The sequence below is a fragment of the Carettochelys insculpta genome, chromosome 5, assembly GCF_033958435.1.
Source record: "Carettochelys insculpta isolate YL-2023 chromosome 5, ASM3395843v1, whole genome shotgun sequence".
Taxonomy (NCBI): Eukaryota; Metazoa; Chordata; order Testudines; family Carettochelyidae; genus Carettochelys; species Carettochelys insculpta.
The window spans coordinates 100,781,193-100,803,496 of record NC_134141.1 but is presented as its reverse complement, the minus strand read 5'-3'; the positions used below and the strand labels follow the sequence as shown (position 1 = coordinate 100,803,496).

General features: G+C 44.3%; 1 protein-coding gene across 2 annotated transcripts in view; it reads left to right on the top strand.

Annotated features, from left to right (window-relative positions):
* NNT (nicotinamide nucleotide transhydrogenase) overlaps positions 1-21,872 on the top strand; it is a 73,847-nt gene extending 51,975 nt beyond the window's left edge. For both annotated transcript variants that reach the window (XM_074995587.1, XM_074995588.1), the window contains exons 20-22: positions 13,295-13,413; positions 16,214-16,329; positions 19,718-21,872. In XM_074995587.1, the coding sequence (XP_074851688.1) occupies positions 13,295-13,413; positions 16,214-16,329; positions 19,718-19,867 (385 nt within the window). In that variant the 3' untranslated portion in view covers positions 19,868-21,872. The remainder of the gene's footprint in view (positions 1-13,294; positions 13,414-16,213; positions 16,330-19,717) is intronic.
* Positions 21,873-22,304: the final 432 nt, after the last annotated feature.

The following is a 22,304-nucleotide window of genomic DNA, read 5'->3' as shown; positions in this document are numbered from 1 at the left end:
CATAGTGACTCTGCTTTAAAGTTAGTGTTCCAGCAATTAGCGTGTTTTTCCTTCTCCGATACTTTCCACATTTTTAGAAATTATACTGATAGTGCCTTGCAGTGTGTCTAGTATATAATTTGATGCATAATAGCACCAGTTAGTGAAATCGTTCATTAGCAATTGCCCAAAATAATATACTTCTGTGTAGCGGTTTACTTGCTATGTAGGAAAATCGATTAAGGTCCTGATGTCTCTCTTTCCCATGGCAATTCTTTTTTATCCATTATTTTCTCACCATTTGTGGAAGCTGTTTGCATAGCTGAATTGTGTTAGACACTGAAGACCCATTAGGCATGTAACAAAAGAACCTTATTTTGGGTAATGTGATGACAACGTCTTGTTCTTTCTTTGCTTTTTCCTTTTTATAGCTTCTGTGTGGGCTTCCTTTATTCATGATCATATAAAGTATTATTGATTTCACCTTCTTTCAGCTTTTCATGAGAGGAATATGAATGAACCTTTTGTGAAGTAACTTGATTATATTTAAAATGAGTCAATTTCAGGAAGAGATTGCTGCAGTGGTTACCTAGTATTTTAATGAAATAAATCTGTATTTACAGTATGTGGTAATTTGGGCCTTTCATCACTTTGTGGAGCTCCCACAGTGCTCATTGAGTGCAGCTGCTGTCGTTCTGGTTTCAAGTAGGGCTGAAGTGCCTCAGGACCCAAGCATGCTCAGCATCCAGATGCAATGACACACTCACACATCCGCTATGGAAGAGCGCCAGCATGGACATACGATTGTCATCAATTTGTTATGCCCATACTGTGCCAAGAAAAATTGCATCTGTCATATGGTCTTTTTTTTGCTTCGTGGCTCTTGGTTGATTCAGGGACGCTGGTTCTTTAACATTGCCTATAGCCATAACATGCTTAGTGAAGAGCCTAGATTATATAACATGATGTATAACATTTTATGACTAGGTTTTAAATGCAGAAATACAGGTGGGTTTGGAAACTTGAATCTGCTTTAGTTATTAAAATATATTGCTAGCATCACCACTGATTGGAAATTCTCTTGCAACAGATCACATTAAATGTATTGGCAAAATCATGTAAGAAAACTGCATGTTACTCAAGGTTCCTGTTGGCTTTTCCTTTCTTGTTGTTGACCGGTGGAACAGCAAAAATGTCATAGACTGGAAGGTTCCCAGAATCCATTAGAAGTTAAGGGAAGACACTTGGTCTTCAATCAGTTTTATTCTCTGTTACTGCCCTTGTAGTAGTACAGAACTGTCTTGAAAGTTCTCTATATACCATACCTCTTGAATAGTTCACTGCAGCGGATGCAAGGGGTTGATTCTGAATTACCTTAATGCACTGCAAAAGTGGATCAACATAATTCAGAAAAAGGCATTCTTAATTTATAGTAAAAACATTGGTGTAGGGAGTTAATCAGGAAAAGCTAATCTATTTTAAATTCATGCCCTACCTTAATCTAAATTAAATTCAGAGTAGGTAAATCCTAAACATGCAACCATAGAATTTTAATATTATATAATATGTGGCTTGTTTAAAATACAGAAATGCTCAGATACATAGCATATTGAACACCATCTACAGGCATTCTGAAGTGGTCTGAGATTCATTATATTTTGAATGACTTATTAGCTGTTCTTTTAGCACATGTATATTCAAAATTTCTGCACAAGTTGCAGTAGTAACAGATTATAGTAGGGTAAAGGAAGTTGCACGCAAGTTCATTCTTAAACTTAAGTGTGTGCGCTTCCTAAATCCATTGAATAATGCCATAGGAATGTGGGTTTTTTACTTTTTAGTGACCATCGTCAGCAGAATATGCAGTTGTGAGAGAAAAATCTAGATTATGTTCTGAATAGTTTCCTCAGACTTCAGTTCCTAGGTGGCTTGTCTTATCTAATTTTTATAGGTTAATATCTTGGAAGGATTTATGCACCAGAATCCCACAATCTCAGGACAGAAGAAAAAGCTCTAATCTTTTTATTTTTCCCCCAGGAATTTGAAAATGGGGGAAATTGTGAACTAGATGGACTTGAAGTTAAAATTTACCTAGGTTATGAGGGCTGGGATGTAGTCAAATTGTACTGATGCATGTAGGATACTAGATTTTGTATTTCAGTTTCACCAAGGGCTTCCTGACCATATAGAGGGTGCCATCTTCAGCTTTTCTTTCATTTTAAATAAAATTAATTAGTTTTGAATTTGCAGATGGCACTATGCTGAAAAACACCTGGGGATTACAGTGGATGAGAGGCTGGATCTGATTCAACAGTGTGCCCTTCTAGTCAAGGTTAATGGCATACTGGGGTGCATTAGGAGGAGAATTTGCAGCAGATCTAGAGAAGTTATTATTCCCCTCTGTTTGGCATCTGGAGTATTGCATCCAGTTTTGAGCTGCCCAGTATAGAAAGGATGTGGATGCATTGGAGAGGCCCAGTGGAGGGCAGCAAAAGTGATTAGGGGGCTAGAGCACATGACCTATCAGGAGAGACTGAAAGATCTGGGCTTATTTAGTTTGCAGAAGAGAAGAGTGACGGTGATTTGACAGTAGCCTTCAACTTCCTGAAGAGGGACTCTAAAGAGGATGGAAAGAAACTATTCTCACTGGTGATGGATGGCAGAACAAGGAGCAATGGTCTCAAGTTAAAGAGCTAGAGGTGTAGGCTGGATATTAGGAAAAACTATTTTGCTAGGAGGGTGGTGACACACTGGAATGCATTACCTCGAGAGGTGTTTTGAGAAATAAGGGGGCTCTTGGAAGTGGGCGTTCCTTTTGGAAGGGCCCTGTCTACATGGCTCTGTGGCTTCCAGAAGGGGCTCTTCTGGAAGTGAAATCTCGCGGGACTATGCAAGTGAGGTGTGAGATATTTAAATCCACGCCTTATTTGAGTATTCCCATTTGCTCATTACCATGCCCCTTTGAGAAGGGAGGGAGCTGTGTAGATGCAGCCATAGAGTTTAAGGTCAGAAGGAATTTCAGATTATCTAGTCTGAGCTGTATGTCACAGATGACAAACATGTGCCAGAATGCACACATCAACCCCAACAACAGAAATTCAGCCACAGCATGCTGTCATGTGGTCTGCAATACTGTTATGTGCCACAGGGAAAGAATGGTAGGCACTGAGGTGCATCAGTGCCCTGCGATCCCTGGGAATTGATTAGGTGAAATATAACCAGAAAATCCTGGCAAGTGACCCGCTCCCCATACTGCAGAGGAAAGACTTAGCTCTATAGAGGAAAAGCTGGGAGCATTTCTTGACTGAAAGGTTTATTTTGTAGAAATGGATAGTTTAAAACACTATTCCAATCAGGATTTATATTCTGTGTAACTCAGATTTTCATGAGCAATAAACAAGTGTTAGAGTATCTGAATTCCCTCTGTATGTAAATTGTCACCCATGTGATCTCTCCCTGAAACCAGAGTGTGTTTTTCAGAGAGTTGGCAGATGTATATGTACTGGGAGCAGAGGCTGCTCGTGTAGGACAGAGGGCACAGAAAGTTAAAAGAGGAGAAGCTGGGCTCTATGAGCAAACTGTTCAGCGATTGTCTAACTTCTACAAATGCTCAGACATGAGGAAAGGAAATTTGTCGAGCCAGCTAAAATAAGCATTAAGCAACAGATGTAATTTACTTAGCGCACTCCATGTTTCATCAGTTTTGGCATAATTACAGAAACCCTATATTTATATGGCTGAAATGCTCTGGGAGCAGGATTGCTCGCCACTGACTCCTGTGCGTCGTGCTTATCGTTCATGCAAAATGCATTCTCTGAATGTAAACTCCACAGTCACACGATGACGATGTGATCTTGAACCACTTCTGCAACAGGTTAAATACAAATAAGCTTGTTTAGTATTGAGGACAACAGTATGGTTTCCTTATTAGCTGTTTTGAGTAAAAAGACTGAAGACATTTACTGGAAATAGTAAATGCCACTCTGAAGTTTTTCAGCCCTCAGTAAGTATTAAAAAGAGAACACTACTGCATCTATGCAGTAAAGTTGCGGCATTTGCAAGTGCAACATTAGTGAATTCAGTTATTCGCTGATGCTGTTTCCCCGGGGCTCTGGAACTAGGTAACTAGTGGTGTCCCCCAAGGGTCAGTCCTAGGACCAGTCCTGTTCATTTTATTCACAACTGATCTGGCGAAGAGGGTGAGCAGTGAGGTGGCAAAGTTTGCAGATGACACTACACTGTTCAAGATAGTCAAGACAAAGGCAGACTGTGAAGAACTTCAAAAAGATCTCATCAAACTGAGTGATTGGGCAACAAAATGGCAAATGAAATTCAATGTGGATAAGTGTAAGGCAATGCACATTGGAAAAAATAACCCCAGCTATACTTACAATGTGATGAGGGCTAATTTAGCTATAACTGATCAGGAAAGAGATCTTGGAGTTATTGTGGATAGTACCTTGAAAACATCCACGCAGTGTGCAGAGGCAGTCAAAAAGGCAAATAGGATGTTAGGTATTATTAAAAAAGGGATAGAAAATAAGACAAGGAGTATGTTACTGCCCCTATATAAATCTATGGTATGTGGTCTCCTCACCTAAAAAAAGATATCCTGGCACTGGAAAAGGTTCAGAAAAGGGCAACTAGAATGATCAGGGGCTTGGAACAGGTCCTGTATGAGGAGAGGCTAAAAAGATAGGGACTTTTCAGTTTAGAAAAGAGGAGGCTGAGGGGGGACATGATAGAGATGTATAAAATTATGACAGGTGTGGAGAGGGTGAATAAGGCAAAGTTATTTACATGTGCCCATAATAGAAGGACTAGAGGACACCAAATTAAATGAATGGCTAGCAGGTTTAAAACTAATAAGAGAGTTCTTCACTCAGCGCATAGTTGACCTGTGGAACTCATTGCCAGAGGAGACTATGAAGGCTCAGACTATAACAGAATTTAAGAAAGAGCTAGATAAATTCATGGAGATAGGCCCACAAAAGGCTATTAGCCAAGGGTAGGAATGGTGTCCCTGGCCTCTGATTGTCAGAGGCTGGAGATGGATGGCAGGAGACAAATCGCTTGATCATTGTCTTCGGTCCACCCCCTCTGGGGCACTTGGCACTGGCCACTGTTGGCAGACAGGCTACTGGGCTGGATGGACCTTTGGTCTGACCCACTATGGCCGTTCTTATGTTCTTAAACTTGCCCTATGATGTCACTAGAATAAAAACTTCCTATTCTAGCCTGCATTATTTATTGTTTTGCTGCACCCGTAAGGTTCTGGGAAACTTTATATACTTGTAATTGTGTCCTGTGGTGTCACCTAAATATGTGCTGGAGGCAAAGAAAGGGGTCACCTGTTAAGTAAGGCTTTGTCAGGTAGATAGATTTGCCATATTCACTCATATCTCATGTCAGAGTATTGATGTGGTGAAGTATTGAATGGAGAAAAAAGGAGAGCTCTCAGAATGTGCACTCTAAGAAAATAATAAATTTAAGTAAAGACTAAATCACAAAAAGAGATCGGACGTCTGTTCCTAGTGTAAAGACTTTAATTGCTTGCATTTTTATTTTAATGACTACCAGATGAAATTGTCATAATTCTCTGACAATTTGTAACAAGTAGCTCACATTTGTCACCCATCTTACATTTTTATAGCATCATATTTGAAAGTTACAGCATAATAGATTGGGCGAAATACAGATGACTTATTTTACTCCTGTCTGTCTTATTGAAATAAAGTTGTTAATGATAGAATCTGGGGAACAGAGGAATACATACTATGAGATGACATGGCCTCTTTCATTCTGAGGAGCATGTCATGTTTTTGAAAGATGCAAACAGCTGCATGTCAGCTTCTTAAAAACAGATTTCTAATTGCCCATTGGAGTTCATTACATGAACTAAATAAAATGGAGTGGCCAGCCTTCTGCATTCCTACCCCACCCATCCCCAGTTTTATCTTACCAATTCATGGGAGTAATTTTATGGCAATTATTTGTTACCCTGATAAATTCAACGGTTCCCATTTTTCAGTAATTTGAATAGTTTTACCTAGAAGCAGCTGAAGTCGAAGATAATTGAGACAATCTTTAATTTAAGGAAACTGTGTTCCTGTGTGAATTCTTGCAAGGATGCATTTTATTTGTAACCAATAGAGTAAAGTTCTCCCTCTGTCCTTTAGCCTTACAGATTCTTCTGGCAAAAGTTGGAAGATATCATTTGGTTTTGGAACACCTCACGTTGTCTTCCATTTTTCATAGGAGAATTCTTGATTCTGGCCCACATCCCTTACTGTATGTGACACTTACAGCTCTTGATAACCTAAGGGGTGTTCACAACATCTGTATTGGGATCCAACTCTTATTGGTGATGGGCTTATTTTTAAATATGAGACAAATATGCTATGCATTTTTTTTAAATTCTTATAGTATTTGGGAGATAGACATAAATGTTTCACTTTGGTGACAGAAGGTAGTTGTGAGTCTAGAAGGAGCAGGTAAAAGCCAATTATTCTAAGAATAATTTTTAAAAACCCACCCTACTGAAGCAGAATATTGCCTTGTGGTAACTTACTTTGCTATGTTGCTCACCAGTGATGGTGAGATCCTTGAAAGCCTCTACCACTAGTTCCTCCCTTGCTCTAATTGGGAGTGCCTCTGTCATTCTCATTCCTACAGGATAGTTTCCATGTGGATCAGCTTACTAAAAGGGCTTGCTCCATAAATTAGATGTTAAAATCAACTCAATTTCAGTAAGATCTGCTGGAATTGGAAACTTTTTTTCTCTTGTTCTGGATTCCTGAGTGGTCCTTTAATCTTAAAAATGGCCATCTCCTTTCAGGGAAAGAGCCAAATTTAGGAGCATTTCCTGCCTGCGATTTCCACCACATGAATTTGGTCTTGAACAGAGCTTTATTTTGAAGGATTTAATCTGTGGTCCTTGAAGCAGAGGGTTGAAGATTTAAAATCTGTTTAGTGGTTTTATGCAATTTCAAATATCTTCTTCCCTCTACACTTTCCCCAAGTTCCCAGGAAAGTCTGGAAAATACATCTAATTTGTCTTGGAAAAATTAATTTTTTTGAGTAATTCTGCTGATATTAGTGCATTAAAGATGTGGCCAAGTGTGACCTAGAATGCTAATTCTTCTACGAGTGTCTCCGTGGGTGCTCCACAATAGGTGTCGGGCTCACCTGGCGCTGCAGATCGGAACTCTTCCAGCAGTTTCTCCTGGATTGCGCATGCGCCGGCACGCGCCGCTCCCTTGTGCGCCCCCAGCCACGTGCGCGATCCGGTCCCCGCCAGCTCCTTCTCAACCACCATCGGCTGCAGACGGAATCCACTCAGGCTACGGCCAGAGTCAGATTAGATAGTGTTTCTACGTGTAAATTGTTGGTTTTTTTCTGGTTTAAAAAAAAAAAAAGAGAGAGAAAGCAAGAGAATATTAAAAATATATACACATACACACAATAAAAAGAGAGAGAGGAGTGGAGAAGATGAGTGGATGTGAAGGCCAGTAGGCCTCCCCTTGCAGGCCGGTGTCCGCGACTCCGGTATACAGGCACGAATTAAGTGTCAAGTACCCTATTAACAGTAAAAAGACTCACCGCGATGTCCTCTTCAGGCTTTAAAAAGTGTGAGTCTTGCTGCGAAGCTATGCCAGCCTCCGATGGGCATAGTGAATGCATCTGGTGCCTGGGGGAATCACACGTTACCCAGAAGTGTTCCCACTGTGCTAAGCTCACAGCCAGGTCCAGGAAAGACAGAGAAATGCGGCTTAAAATGCTCCTGTTTGATAAGGCTCTCCAGCCGGACTTGCCGGAGAGGCCTCAACCAGAAGGGCCCTCTGGGCTCCACAAGAGGAAGGCGGCTTCTCTCACCCCCTTGGTGCAGAAGCGGAGGAAGTTCTCCCCAGCCCGATCCCCGCCAGCGGGTTCAGCGAGCGGGACGGGCGGAGCACACAGCCCCCAGCCGCATACTCAGACAAGCGGCAGCGCAGCAGCACACGTGGCAGAGGCTGAGCCTCCGATTACAAAACAGCTGGCACGCGCGGCACCTAGACCAGTAGCCAGGCAAGCACCGGAACCGGCGGCACTGCCACAGGCGGCACCGACTCCCGCGGCACCAACGGTGCAGGGCCAACAGGCAAGGAGCCTGCAGGCACCGGAGGACGTTATCCGCGCGGCACCGCAGCTGAGCGGGCCAAGCGCGGCGCCAAAAGCAGGGCTGAGATCCCCGGCGCAGGAGGGGGCAGCGCCAGCACTGCAGGGGAGGGGAAATGTAAAAGGAAAAACCCGGCACCACAGCCCTTCTCTGGATAGGGCTGCACTGCTGCTATCAACAAGCCCTCCCCTTATGCTGCACACGCCACCCAGAAGGTCGGGGTCTCCACCGGCCTATCCAGAACCCGCTTCTCCGTTCCTCCAGCCAATGTCACCATGGCTTGGGCCACCTTCGCCCTTCTTGGGACTGGATCCCTTGGAGTACTATCACAAACCAGTTTCACCTCTATCTGTGTCGTCGCGGAGATCTCGCTGTCCCAGACATCGGAGGTACACACCCCGGGAGTGGTCCAGGTCTCCATCCCCGGACCCGTGCTGCCATGGTCGTCCTTATCATGCTGGACACAGACACCCTGGGCCTACACCCAGGGGCAGGTCCCCTCCTGCTGTCCAATACCCCCGGGGACACTCCCAGCCGGGGATGGAGAAACAGCGATCTCAAGGGGAGTTAATTTTAGAACCCCAAGACTTCCCTTTGCAATCCTCCAGCGAGCGGGTGTATCATCGGCTGCAGGAACCTGAGAGTTCGAGGGAGGTTTACCCTAGTGGTTCCTCCTCATCCTCCCCAGATGAGGCCACGGCCCCCAGGGATGTTGCTCCCCCAGATGACCTCAAACAGTTTCAGGAGCTGTTTAAAAGGGTGGCTTTCACGCAAGGCATCCAAACGGCAGAAGTGCAGGAGAAACATCACAAACTCCTGACAAATTTGAGACCCCCAGCTTCATCCAAAATTGCTATCCCGCTGGACGAAGCCATTATGGAGTCAGCCACTACCATATGGCAGACCCCGGCTTCCGCTCCGCCTATGAACAAGAGAGCGGATAAGAAGTACTTCGTCCTGGCAAAGGGCATGGAGTTCCTCTTCAGTCACCCACAACCAAACTCACTGGTGGTCAAAACATCCCAGCAGAGATCAAAGACTTCTCAGTACAAATCGGGGGGGATCAGACAAAGATGCCAAGAAGCTAGAGCTGTTTAGCAGGAAGGTATATTCCTCTTCCACCCTGCTATTGAGAGTGGCAAATTATGCGGCACACCTAGCGAACCATAATTTTGATAGTTACTCCAGGCTTACTTCTCTCATGGACTCACTTCCGGAAGATGATAAGCCGGTGTTAAAGGCAATTGTGCAAGAGGGCTACGCAGCTTCGAGGACGGAAGTCCAGATCGCCCTGGACGTGGCGGATACGGCGGCACGCTCAACGGCTACAGCAGTGGTCATGCATAGAGAATCCTGGCTCCAGACATCGGGTATCCCGAGGGACCTACAGGTGAAGATTGTGGATCTTCCCTTTGACATGCAAAAGTTGTTCGCAGACTCAACTGACTCGGTCCTCCACTCCAGTAAGGACTCGAGAGCTACACTTAGAACCCTGGGTATTTATATCCCTCCGTCTAGGAAGAAAAAATATTACCCTCAGCAAAGACGCTACCCATACCAACCACAGCGTGCGCAGTATCAACGGGGCTACGACCAAGGGCGACATCAACAGCAGCAACAGTACAGAACTCCCAGGCAACGTTCTCAACAAAGCCGTACATCCTTGGGACAGGCCCAAAGGCAACAAGTTTGACGGGCATGTCGAGGGCTGCACTATCACCACCATCGCGCCATGCCACTGCCATCTCTTGTTCCATCATCGCCTCAGACCGTTTCACTCCCAATGGCAAAAGATCACCGCAGACAGATGGGTGTTGGAGATCATAGCCACGGGTTACGCAATCCCCTTTCAGTCGCTCCCACCGTCAAAACCTCCCTCCAGGCCCCACTTCAGGGATGCTACCCACGAGGCGAGACTCAAGCAGGAGGTGGACCACCTTATGTTCATAGCGGCGGTGGAAAGAGGGCCGGAACAATTCCAGGGGAAAGGCTTTTATTCACGCTATTTCCTCACAGAGAGGAAAACAGGAGGCTGGAGGCCCATCTTAGATCTTCGGGGCCTCAACCGATACTTACGCAAACAACGTTTTCGGATGATTACAGTCGCCTCCATACTCATGGCACTGGACGATGGAGATTGGTTTGCAGCCCTTGACTTACAAGATGCTTACTTTCATATAACGATCCATCCGGCACACAGACGCTTCCTCCGCTTTATGGTCGGCAAGGAACACTTCCAGTACAGAGTTCTTCCGTTCGGCCTGTCCTCGGCCCCCAGAGTCTTTACCAAAACCCTGGCAGTGGTGTCAGCCTACCTGCACAGACGGGGTATTTATATTCCCATACCTGGATGACTGCCTACTGAAAGGGGCCTCGAAGGCAGAGGTTCTACGCATGATACGCGTCACAGCGGACACGTTTTCTTCGCTGGGCCTAGTCATCAATTTCGCGAAGTCAAAGACCGACCCCACACAAGACATAGAGTTCATAGGGGCATGTATAAACTCTATTACAGCAAGGGTGTACCTTCCCGACGCCCGCTTTCGCGCCATCAGTTTGCTGGTGCAAGGCATTACATACAGCCCCACGGTGCCAGTCTTAACGTGCTTGCAGCTGCTGGGCCACATGGCGGCAGCGACGTTTGTGGTGCAGAACGCCAGATTGCACGTGTGCAGCCTGCAACATTGGCTGGCGAGCGTCTACAAACCGACATCCCACACTGTCCGCAGGGTGGTGTCGCCCATGACAGAGGTGCGCAAATCCCTGCAGTGGTGGGTAAACCCCAAAACCCTGCTAGCAGGGGTACCCTTTCACCAACCACAAATCTCTGTTTCTTACTACCGACGCCTCCCACATAGGATGGGGAGCACATATCGGCGACAAGGTGACGCAAGGGCTATGGTCCCCTGTGGAACAGTCACTGCATATAAACATACTGGAGCTCAGAGCAGTGTTCAACACCTGCAAACATTTTCGAGACCACATATACGGCAAAGTAGTCGGGATCAATACAGACAATACCTCCACTATGTTTTATATAAATCGACAAGGAGGAGCCCGATCCCATGCCCTATGTGCGGAAGCAGTCCGACTGTGGAACTGGTGCATTGCCAACAACATAACGTTGAAAGCCTCGTACTTGCCGGGCGCTCACAATGTGAAAGCGGATCAGCTGAGCAGGCGCTTCGCACTCACGCACAAATGGCAGATCTGCTCCGATCTGCTACGACCGATCTTTCATACGTGGGGGTTTCCCCAGATCGACCTGTTTGCCACCCAGCACAACAAGAAGTGTCCCCAGTACTGCTCCAGGGCAGGATTGGGGCGGGGCTCCTTAGGGGACACATTCATGATTTCATGGAAGGGCCCCATACTTTACGCGTTTCCCCCCACAGCGCTTATCCACAAGGTCTTGCAGAAAGCCAGAAGGGAGAGAGCCCGCATGATTCTAGTAGTCCCAACGTGGGACCGGCAGCAATGGTTTCCCTTGCTTCTGCGCATGTCGGATCGCCCACTGCTCCCTCTTCCAGTGGCGCCAGACCTACTCACACAGGCCCAGGGGTCCATAGTGCACCCGCACCCTCAGGGTCTGCGCCTACAAGCATGGCTAATCCATGGCTCAGCTCCTTTAGAAAGCACATGTACGGAGGGAGTACAACAAGTCCTGGAAAGTAGCCGAAGGACCTCCACCAGGAAGACTTATGAGCAGAAATAGACTCGATTTACAGCCTGGTGTTCCGCCAAGCAGTTAGCTCCACTTGACATTCCTATAACTGTAATACTAGAATACTTATTGGACCTCAAGAGGGGCGGGCTTTCCCTATCCTCGATAAAAGTCCACCTCGCAGCTATATCTGCTTTCCGGCATACAGAGGAGGGGCCCACAGTATTTGCCTATCCTATCGTTACCAGGTTCCTGAAGGGATTGGTAAACCTGTACCCCTCTCAGAAACCGCTTCCACCATCGTGGAACTTGGACTTGGTGCTCAGCATGCTAACAGGTCCACCCTTTGAACCATTAGCCACAGTTCCCCTGCATCTCCTTACGATAAAAACAACCTTCCTCCTTGCAATTACGTCAGCTCGCGGGGTGAGTGAGCTCGCAGCAGTTATGGCAGCGCCGCCCTTCACAGTATTCTCAAAGGAGGCGGTAACCTTACGGTTGCACCCAGCTTTTGTTCCGAAAGTTTCTTCAGAGTTCCACCTTAATGAACCAATAGTTTTACCCTCGTTTTACCCGAAGCCTCACAGCTCCAGCAAGGAGGCACGCCTACATCTCCTGGATGTGAGGAGGGCGTTGGCCTTCTACATAGACAGAACTAAGTCCTTCCGGAAAACAGACAGGCTTCTAGTATCTCTCACTCCCAGGTCAAAAGGAGAAGGTCTCTCTTCACAGAGAATCTCAAAGCACATTGTGTCCTGCATAAAAATGTGCTACGAACTTCGAAAGATTCCTTTGCTGGCCCTGCCCAGGGCTCACTCCACTAGGGCGGTGGCAGCATCAACAGCCTTTTTCAAGGGCATCGCGTTAAGACATCTGTAGAGCGGTGACTTGGTCATCCTACGACACCTTCGCCAAGCATTATGCACTACATCGGGTATACCAAGAGGACACCCGTCTGTCGGCAGCAGTCCTTTCGGAAGCAAGCTGCACATAAACCAACTACCCACCTCCTTACTTGGGTTACTGCTGGGTAGTCACCTATTGTGGAGCACCCACGGGGACCACTCGAAGAAGAAAGAGAAGTTACTCACCTGTAGTAATGATGGTTCTTCGAGATGTGTCCCCGTGGGTGCTCCACCACCCGCCCATCCTCCCCACTTCGGATCTCTGTCTAGTGTTTTTCAGGAGCATCCGAGGCGGTTGGTCAAGGAACTGGCAGGGACCAGATCGTGCACGTGGCCGGGGGTGCGCAAGGGAGCGGCACGCGCCGGCACATGCGCGATCCAGGAGAAACTGCTGGAAGAGTTCCGATCTGCGGCGCCGGGCGAGCCCGTCACCTATTGTGGAGCACCCACGGGGACACATCTCGAAGAACCACCGTTACTACGGTGAGTAACTTCTCTTTCCTAAAAGTATGAAATCATACAGGCTATATCTGCTAATGGGTATGTTTCTTCTGTTCTTGATTTTTTTTTTTTTTTTTTTTTGGCTAGGTTTGGCATTCATCCTGTGGCTGGACGTATGCCTGGTCAGCTGAATGTGCTCCTAGCAGAAGCAGGTGTGCCATATGATATTGTGCTGGAAATGGATGAGATCAATGAAGACTTCCCAGGTGAGAGGGAGTGATAACTACGTTATTGGTAGGATATTAAACTTGAAGTGGTTATTTTTTGATTACTTTTCAAACATAACGAGATGCCAACATGGACTCTGTGTGTGTGTGTGTGGGGGGGGGGCATGGATAATGATAGGCAATATTTTCCATCTCTGCTTAAGGCTTTCTACTGCAAGACTTTCTTATTAGACACTTTATACATTTACCAAATTGTAACCATTCAGGGTGAATCTTTTGGAAAGTTTCAGCAAAAGTGGAAGATTGTTAGATAAATTTTTTTTCCCCCAGGATTAAAACATTCTAACATATGCTTCACTGACAAATTTTAATGCCTTTGTGCTCTGGAGCAGGGACTTAAAATGTGGTAGCAGGGTTGCCTTGGGTTAGGGGAGGGCAAAATGTGGTCTGTAGGCTGCATCCAGCCCAGCACTGTCTCATGGCCCAGTGGGAGCCTTGGGAAGGCTCCCTGCCTGCCCTCCCCTGCATGCTGCTCAGAGTGACTGGCTGTGGGGATCATGAATGTCTCTGTATGCTGCATGATTTTGTGGGTGGGAGGTGCGGGTGGGAGGGGGCCGTTGCACATTGCCCCACCCCCAGTACAATCGCAGAGCTCCCATTGGCTGGAAACCGCGGGTCATGTGTGGAGCACCTCACCTCCCAATGGGGGGACACAGAGACACAATTGCCCCACCTTCTCCCTCCCCACCCCCTAGAGCCAACCACTTTGAGCAGCTTGTGGTGGAGGGGAAGGCAGGGAGCCTGCCTGAGGGCCCACTGAGCTGCTGGCTGGGAGCCACCTAAGATAACACTTCACAGCCAGAGCCTGCACCTGACATCCACTCTGCCCCAGTTCACAACCCAAACCTTCTGTGTCCCTGCATCTGTACCAATACCCAGCTCCTACATCCCAAATCCTTGCCCCAGGTCACAGCCACCTCCTGTCCTATGTCACCACCCAAATTCCTGTACCTCTGCCCCAGGTCACAACCCCCTTCCAGACCCTGCATTCCTTCCTATATCCCTCCTCCTCCAGGTCACAAACCCCTTCCTCTACCCCAGTTCCCTCCAGGACGTCATACTCCCTCCTGTTCCACAATCCTCCACTCTGAACTCTGGTCTGCACCCAACTTCCATCCCAAACCCTGCACTGCCTCCCTTAATGTCATAGAAAAGTGCAGCCCTTGATTGTTTACCACATTCTTACAGTGCCCCCCCCCTCCCCCCACGGCAAAAATTATTGCCCACCCTGGCCTTGGGGTCAGAAAAGTTCCTCTTTCTGTCTCACGGATGTGTCACACAAATTTGGTCAAGGTATATGCCTCTGAAAATTGTCATTGCACATGTTCAGTAGAGGTCTGCCAGAGGCTGGCAACTGACTTCTGCACCATTCCATCTGCCCCGAGCATGCCCAAACCCAAGACTGCAGGGGTTGAGTAGGACTGTCCCTTGGATATGGTACCAAGTATTAGAACTGAAGACTGGACCCCCCACCCCTTGTGTATTTCCACTGTTACCCCTGCTGATGCAATGGGAGCATGGAGAAGAAGGAAGAAGAAGGCTGGCTTAAAGCTAGAGGATTGAGTAGCAAAGAGGAGATGTAGGCAGGCTAAGGGTGGGGAGGGAAAGGAGCAAGACTGGGATCAGTAGGAGTATAGTGTGAGGAACATAAGATCAGAGGGAACAGGCTAGGAGAGGGATATGTTAAGACAGTCAGGCAGGGAATGGGTAAAATGATCTTTAACATCCGAGATGCTGGCTACTAGCCACAGGCAGCTGTTTGGATGGTTGAGTGTGGTTTGTTGCTTGAATGACAAATAAATTTTCAGAATAGTGTGGCTAGTTTGCTTCAGAACTGGTTGGACACCACAGTACTAGAGTATACCCCTCCCCAGAATGTAAAATTCAGCACAGTACTCTGCTGTGAAAATCTACCAGCTATGGAACCAATGGCATGTGATGTGCCACATCTCCCTGTAGTGGCTGGTCAACAGGAGATAATTGCAACTAGATACTCCATTAGTTGAAGTGGCTGTGGATCTAAAAGCTTCGGTGGTACTATAGGTGGAATCTCTCCAATCTGGAACTCTCTCATCCAGCAACATCTGTAATCCTGAATGAGGTTAGCTAGCTGGACAACCACTTATCATGGGTGTGGCCAAGTTTCCCATGGTCCCATAAAGTTTGTTTACAGCCACCAGTCCTGGCTCTCAGTGTTCTGTGCTGTTATTTAGCTCTAATTTATACCTAGATGACTTCTAAGAGCCCAGTAAGCAGTGGAGTTGTTGGTAATGTGCTAGAAAATATTGACCTCCAGCAGTCTGGCAAATTTTCTCGTTCAGCACCAGTCAGGTCCTGAGGGTGCCATATTAGAAAGGTTCAACTTGTGTTTTTCTGTGGGACAGTGTGGCTGCATGTACTGAAACTCAGTTTTCAATTTGTTGAAAATTTATGGGAATTTAAAAGGATTTACTTCAGGGAGGCAGCACAGAGTAATGAATAAGTCACTGGCTTCAGAAGTCAGGATACCTGGGCTTTATTCCTGGCTCTGCCACTGACCAGTTGAATGAAAAACTTCATCTCTTCATAGTCCGTGTCCACTTTTGCTTTAGGTCTTTCTTGTGTATTTAGATTGTGATCTGTTCAGGGCGGGGACTCTACTGGTGAATTTAGGCTCCATTGTGTGAGGTACTGTATGCTCTCTGTTGGCACTGTAGGTGCTACCATAAGGTAACTCTATACAGAAGATACTGTGAGTACTGTGGTTCCTTATTTTTCAAGGTTTTCTTTTTTGATGCAGAAACTGACCTGGTCCTTGTGATTGGTGCTAATGACACAGTTAATTCAGCAGCTCAGGAAGATCCTAACTCTATCATTGCTGGAATGCCAGTTCTAGAAGTTTGGAAATCAAAACAGGTAGGTGAACAAATAAAATGTACAGTAAACACTTTCGTATCTGGCATTCTATCATCTGGAACTCTCAAATAACTGGCATTTTAATTATAAGTAAATTTTAGGTATGTTTTCCATAAATACAGTATAGTGAAAGTAAATACAAATACAGCAATTACAGTACAAGTCAATACAACTGTTGTTGGTAAAGAAAGTATTCTGCATACACTTTTGTTTGTTTGTTAGTATCTAATCTTGTTTTTCTTTAGTGTTATGTATTGCTAGGTATGCCTGTCTGTTATCCAGAATATTTGAATATCCTGCAAGTTCCTGGTCCTGGGGCTGCTTGATATGAAAGAGTTTACTGTTGTGGCAACCTCATTTATCCATCTTTTCTTAGAACAGCTTTTGTTTGGCATTATTAATAGAATAAATCTCCTTTGTTTGCATATAAAATTTTCCCATCCTCTACTGTGCTGTGCTTGGCAGAATATTCTGTATTTCAGAAGTGCACTGCAGAGCATTAGTAAGGTTGCAGTACAATGATTTTGCTGTGATCTGTGAAAATAATGAAGGCTGCAAGGTCTAAAGAGTAGAATTCTGTGGGCAAGTATTTGCAACACTAAAATCTTAAGCTAGTAACTTCAGCCTCCTTTTAAAGTTCAGAAGAATTGGACTGAAATTTAGGAATATAAAAACATGAGTCCATCTTTTCCAGAGAGCAGTGTATTAGAAAAATAAACGTGTGTTGGGCTGGGGAAGGGAAGGGTAGAGTGGACAGACCGCTATGTACTTTCCTTGGTAGCTATTGTTCCTCAGATACAAAAAAAAGCTAAGAAAGCAGCTTAAGAAGTTAGTCTGATTTGGAAAAGATCTAGCATGTAGAAAATTCTCAAGTGTAACTCTAATTTTTATCCCATCTCGCCTAAACAGTCTCTCTGCCTCTGCAGCTGCACAGGTGGTTTATTTGTCATCACTAGTGTGCATTCTGACTACTCAGATTTGCCAACCTGAAACACTCAAGTGTTCAGAGCAATGGGGTTATTATTAGTGTTCTCTCAATAGTCCTTTATCATGATTGGAGGAATCCATATAACCATATTTTATCCATTCACAATGCCTTGTTATGGCCTCATTTCACATTATGTGCTGTCAACTTCCTTCTTCCAAGTTCACTGGTTATTTTCTTTAATTGGCTCACACATTTATTATCCCACACTTATTTGTTTCTTCTCAAACCTTCATTGCAGTGTGACCTCCTTTTGACGACAGAGTTACTGCATAACCCTGAGAGGAGGGACAGGAGTTAGAGCCTAAGCCCTGCTGCTGGAAAAAGGCTTCAGCCTGAGCCCCACTACCCTCATCAGGAGTGGAGCTGGGGTTTCAGCTTCAGCCCCCAGTCCCAGCAAGTTCGATACTGGCTCTGGTGACCCCATTGAAATGGGGTCTCCAATCCACAGTTTAAGAATGTCTGTCCTAAAAGACACATGTCTGAACTGACAACCCATTATTTCCTGAAGAGTTATCTTGGGAAATAATTACCAAGAATGTGATCTCATCCAATATTGGTGCTGGACCTTAACTCGGAAGTTTTTTGCTGTTATCAAAAGGCTGGATTCTAAAAGAAAGGTGGGGTGTTTGGATAATATTCTTGAGTGCCAAAGTCTGTCTTTGGTTCCTTTTGAGATAGACAAGGTGTAATAGTAAAGTAGAGCTGCCCTTCATCTGATGAAAACATTGTGGAGAACAAGGGAGTTCCCTGAAGGTATCAGGGAAAACCTGTACACCTGAAGGTGGCGTAATCTTAATTTGCTCATCTTCTAGAGGATAAAAATTCAGTTAATCTGTATTGATTAGGAAAGCACCGTTTTAGCCAAGCTATGTTTGCTTTTGGGAGTGACACAGCCAGAAACGGTTAACTGTGGATTGTAGCTAAGCACCCTCCAGAGTGTGGAAGACTCTTGCGGAGAATCAAATCGACTCAGTACACCACCAATGGATTTTAGATAATTCACCTTTAAAAGAGGATTATTCACTTTATTCAGTTCCCAGCCTTTGCAGTCAAATGTTAGGGACTGATGTCAGGGGATTTGGTAGTCGTGTTTTAAGGGCCTTCCTGACATCTGTCTGTAGTCACCTTTTTCTGCCCAGTTAAACATGTTCTCCCTTGCATAGTAAACTTCAGGCCTGTGTCTACATGAGGGGCTTTTCCCAGCAAAACTGGGCTTTTGTTGGGGAAAACCACGGATCATCTACATGCAAAATGCGCTTTATCGACAGTTTGTCAACAAAACCTGGCACATCCATCGGTAGTGTTATACCTCTTCCTGTTCAGGTATAATGCAACTCTGGACAGTGTTCTGTTGACAAAACAGTCATGTAGATGCTCTGGGGCCCTTTTGTCGACAGACAGGGCTTCCAGTTCACTGGGCAGCCCTGTTTGCAGAACTTCTGGGCAGCTGTTCTATCAAGAGAGAGCTGGGCAGTCTGGGTACTCTCTGTTGACAGAGCAGATTTCATTAACACATAAAAGCTGAGCAAAAGAGCAATCAGTTGATAGAAGTTTTGCTAGGAAATCCCTTCCGACAGTAATTCCTGTTGACAGTGGTTTCTTGGCTAGAAGTGGCCTAAATGTGTTGGTCAGGAGTAGTTTCCACAAGTAACTTGGGTGGGCCACAAGATGTTTTAACTGGATCCTTAGGACCCAATCTTGTGTGCTGGGATTCTGAGAAGCTACATGCACTTGAAATTGAGGTTTCATATCCTTCATTTTGTTATGCCTGTTTTCATTGTAGTCTAGTATTTATGTATAGTGTCCAGTGTAACCCAGGGAGTCTTTTAGTATAGTAATTCTTCACACTCTCAGTCATCCTCAGGGTAAGTTTTTCCTGAGGTTGGAGTGAGATTCCCAGCCTGGGAAGACTGACTTGTGCTAGCTTGGTTTGACCTAACATCCTAAAACTAGCAATGTGGATTTGGCCGAGGCTTGGGTTAACTACTCATGCTGAGACTCAGAGCCTGAGCGTCTATCCTAGTCACAACATTCATACTGCTATTCTTACCATGGAGAGGATTGGGTTAGGGCTTGTGTGTGCCAGTACAGTCCTTACTCAGCTGTTGATCTTGCTTTTGATTAAAGGAAGCCATTCTTTCTCGGGGATCCTAGAACCCCCTTGCCCATACAAGGGGTGCAATGCTGTGTTTCCTGCATAGGAATGTGGAACATTATTTGGAGGCTATTGTCTACCTTGTTCATGTGGCATAATGACCTTGGTCTGTTATGGACTATTATGGGGCATATCATCAGTCCCTTGTGTGTGTATTTTGTCTATAGAGATTATTTTCAAATCTCCTGCACTGAGGGAGAAGATTGATACATGTGATGTAAAATATAAACCTCTTCCCTTTGCAGGTCATTGTGATGAAGAGATCTTTGGGTGTTGGTTATGCAGCTGTCGACAATCCAATCTTTTACAAACCCAACACTGCTATGCTTTTAGGAGATGCCAAGAAGACCTGTGATGCCCTGCAGGCCAAAGTCAGAGAATCCTACCAGAAATAAACACTGATAACCACCTATCAAAACTATTATTTGGCTAGTATGAAAAACAAAACCACCATTATTTTGTACATCAACATGTAAGACAAAGGTATGAAGAAGGGGGGAAAAAACCCATGAGTGCACGAATTAGCACTTATAATTTTGACCTCTGAAGAAAAACCTCAGTACTTCCCTAAGTATATAGAAAAACCGGAGTTGTGTTTCTTTTGTGGCTTTTATGGATCTTATGAATCAGGGACACTTCAGCAGAATGAGTATCTTTTGATGAATTCAGTTGGAGTGACTATTTTTCCTGTCCCCTGAAAGCCAACTGTGTAATATAAACTGAAATGCAGGATTTCATGGACCTGTTTTATTAACTTCCAAGTATAACATGATGTAACATTATGTATCTAAAATGGTGAAATATTTTGCAGCAAATGCAAGCGATTCAAATCTTGGTCTGCCTGCAGTTGTTGCTGTTTCTAACTATTGTGAGAACGCTGTGGTCCCAGTTCTGCATTCAGTTCTGTATGAGCACAAATGATTGCCTACATTAACTCATTACGAAATTTTGGCCACTGCATGTTTTTTTTCAATTTCGGTTCACTTTTTTGGATTTTAATTATATTTTGTTACTTGCAAATGTATTTTGATGCATTCTTAATCAACATTTTTGTGATGCTGGCAAAAGTCACTTTCTTAATTAACGTATTTGAGGTGCTGGAGAAGATGTAAATCAAGACTTTCATTATCAGACATTTTAAATGAATAAATCGTCACTTGGGGACCATAAAAGTATGCCAACCTTACAATCAATGTTTTGAGTATTTGACTTTCCCTTAACCTAATTATGATCCCTATTTAAATGTTCGTTATAAATACAGCTAAGCAGTAAATCAATTTATGACATATAGTCCTATTTTATTTTTATTACGTTAAGTGTACTTGAATAGAACTCAAATAGTTGCCTAATAAAATGAATTTATCATGTTTGCACAATGATGTAGCAGCTGTCCTTGATGACAAAGGCTAAATACAAATAGCTGTACTTGTGTTAGAAAGCATTAACACCTGGGAAGGTGAACTACTATGAAGTAAGTTTTAAAATTAATCCATCCTGACTGTTTATTAAACTGACTTTTTTTAAGCACATCATGTCTTGGGACCTTTCATAACTCAATAGCATTTGAGAACTGTTATCACTTAGCTACCTCTGTTTTTATGTAACGATAACTTAAAACCCATTTTTGAACAGGTAGTATATCAAATGTAATAATGAATGGAACAGCCTTTTTAGAAATCTGTCTTTTCTATAGCTCAAAAATAAAATTAGCCACGTAAGCATGAATATGTTGTTACACGGCATTTGAATACTTGATTCATTTATTTCTAAATTACATATTTGGGCAGCTATGTTTTTATGCAATATGTATTGCCTCTTAATATAGTTATTTTGGTACCTACATTTCTGTTGAATCTGTGAGGGGGAAAAAGACACTTGAGAGGAAGGGGGAAAAAGGGACTTAGAGGGCAATTTTGTAATGATGGAATATTAACTTTTCTCCTTGATCAAGTCTGATTTAAGTAGTATTGGCTGCAGTGTCCAACTTATTTCTGCTTGTAGCTAACTAAAAGGTAATATCTTCTTAACAGGTAATTTTCCTTTGTATTTGATGTGAAAAATGCTATTTGTTATGGATCAGAGGTGCCAGTGTTAACTTTAGAAATGTGTTTTTATCATGAAACATCAGCAAATTAAAAAAGCTTAAAAACATGGTTTTCATTCACAGTCATTTGTTGTCTTCTATCCAGTATAGCATGGCTGAAAAAGGGAACTAGACTGACACTCCAGTCTGGGAGTTACAGCATCAAAATTACACTGAAGGGACAGCAGGTTGGCTTGTGTGCCCTTTGTAACAAAATCTCTTCGGATGCTTCTATTTTTCACTGATAGTTACCAGTCTTAGCTGACAAGCTCTTGATTAAAATGTGAAATAAAAAATAAAGTGCTTTTTAAAATCTTGATATGAAGAGATAATATTCTTATGTTTTCGGTATATTGTTCGCTATTAATCCCTTTATCTGGGGGGAGTGGGAGGAAGTCTTATTTATATTGGTATCAGTAATTGATGCTAGACATTACTGTGCTTGAAGATGCTTAAAATACATGTGGATGATTTCCATATGGTATCTTATTTAATTACACAATCAAACTTTAGCCCATCTTGCAGAGAGGTGTCCCAAGATGGTAAAGAAGCTGTCTCTTCAAATTTGGGTCTGGTCAGAACTTTTCTGTTTCTTGGAAATATCGTATCCAGGAGCAGCACTCACAGCTCTTGATTCAATAGGTAGCTTCTTCTTGATTGATTAGTCCAGCTTGGAGCCCAGACCCTTCATGGTGCCATAATTTGGTTAAATTGTAAGAGTCCTTGCACCTCTGTAGCGAATAACATGT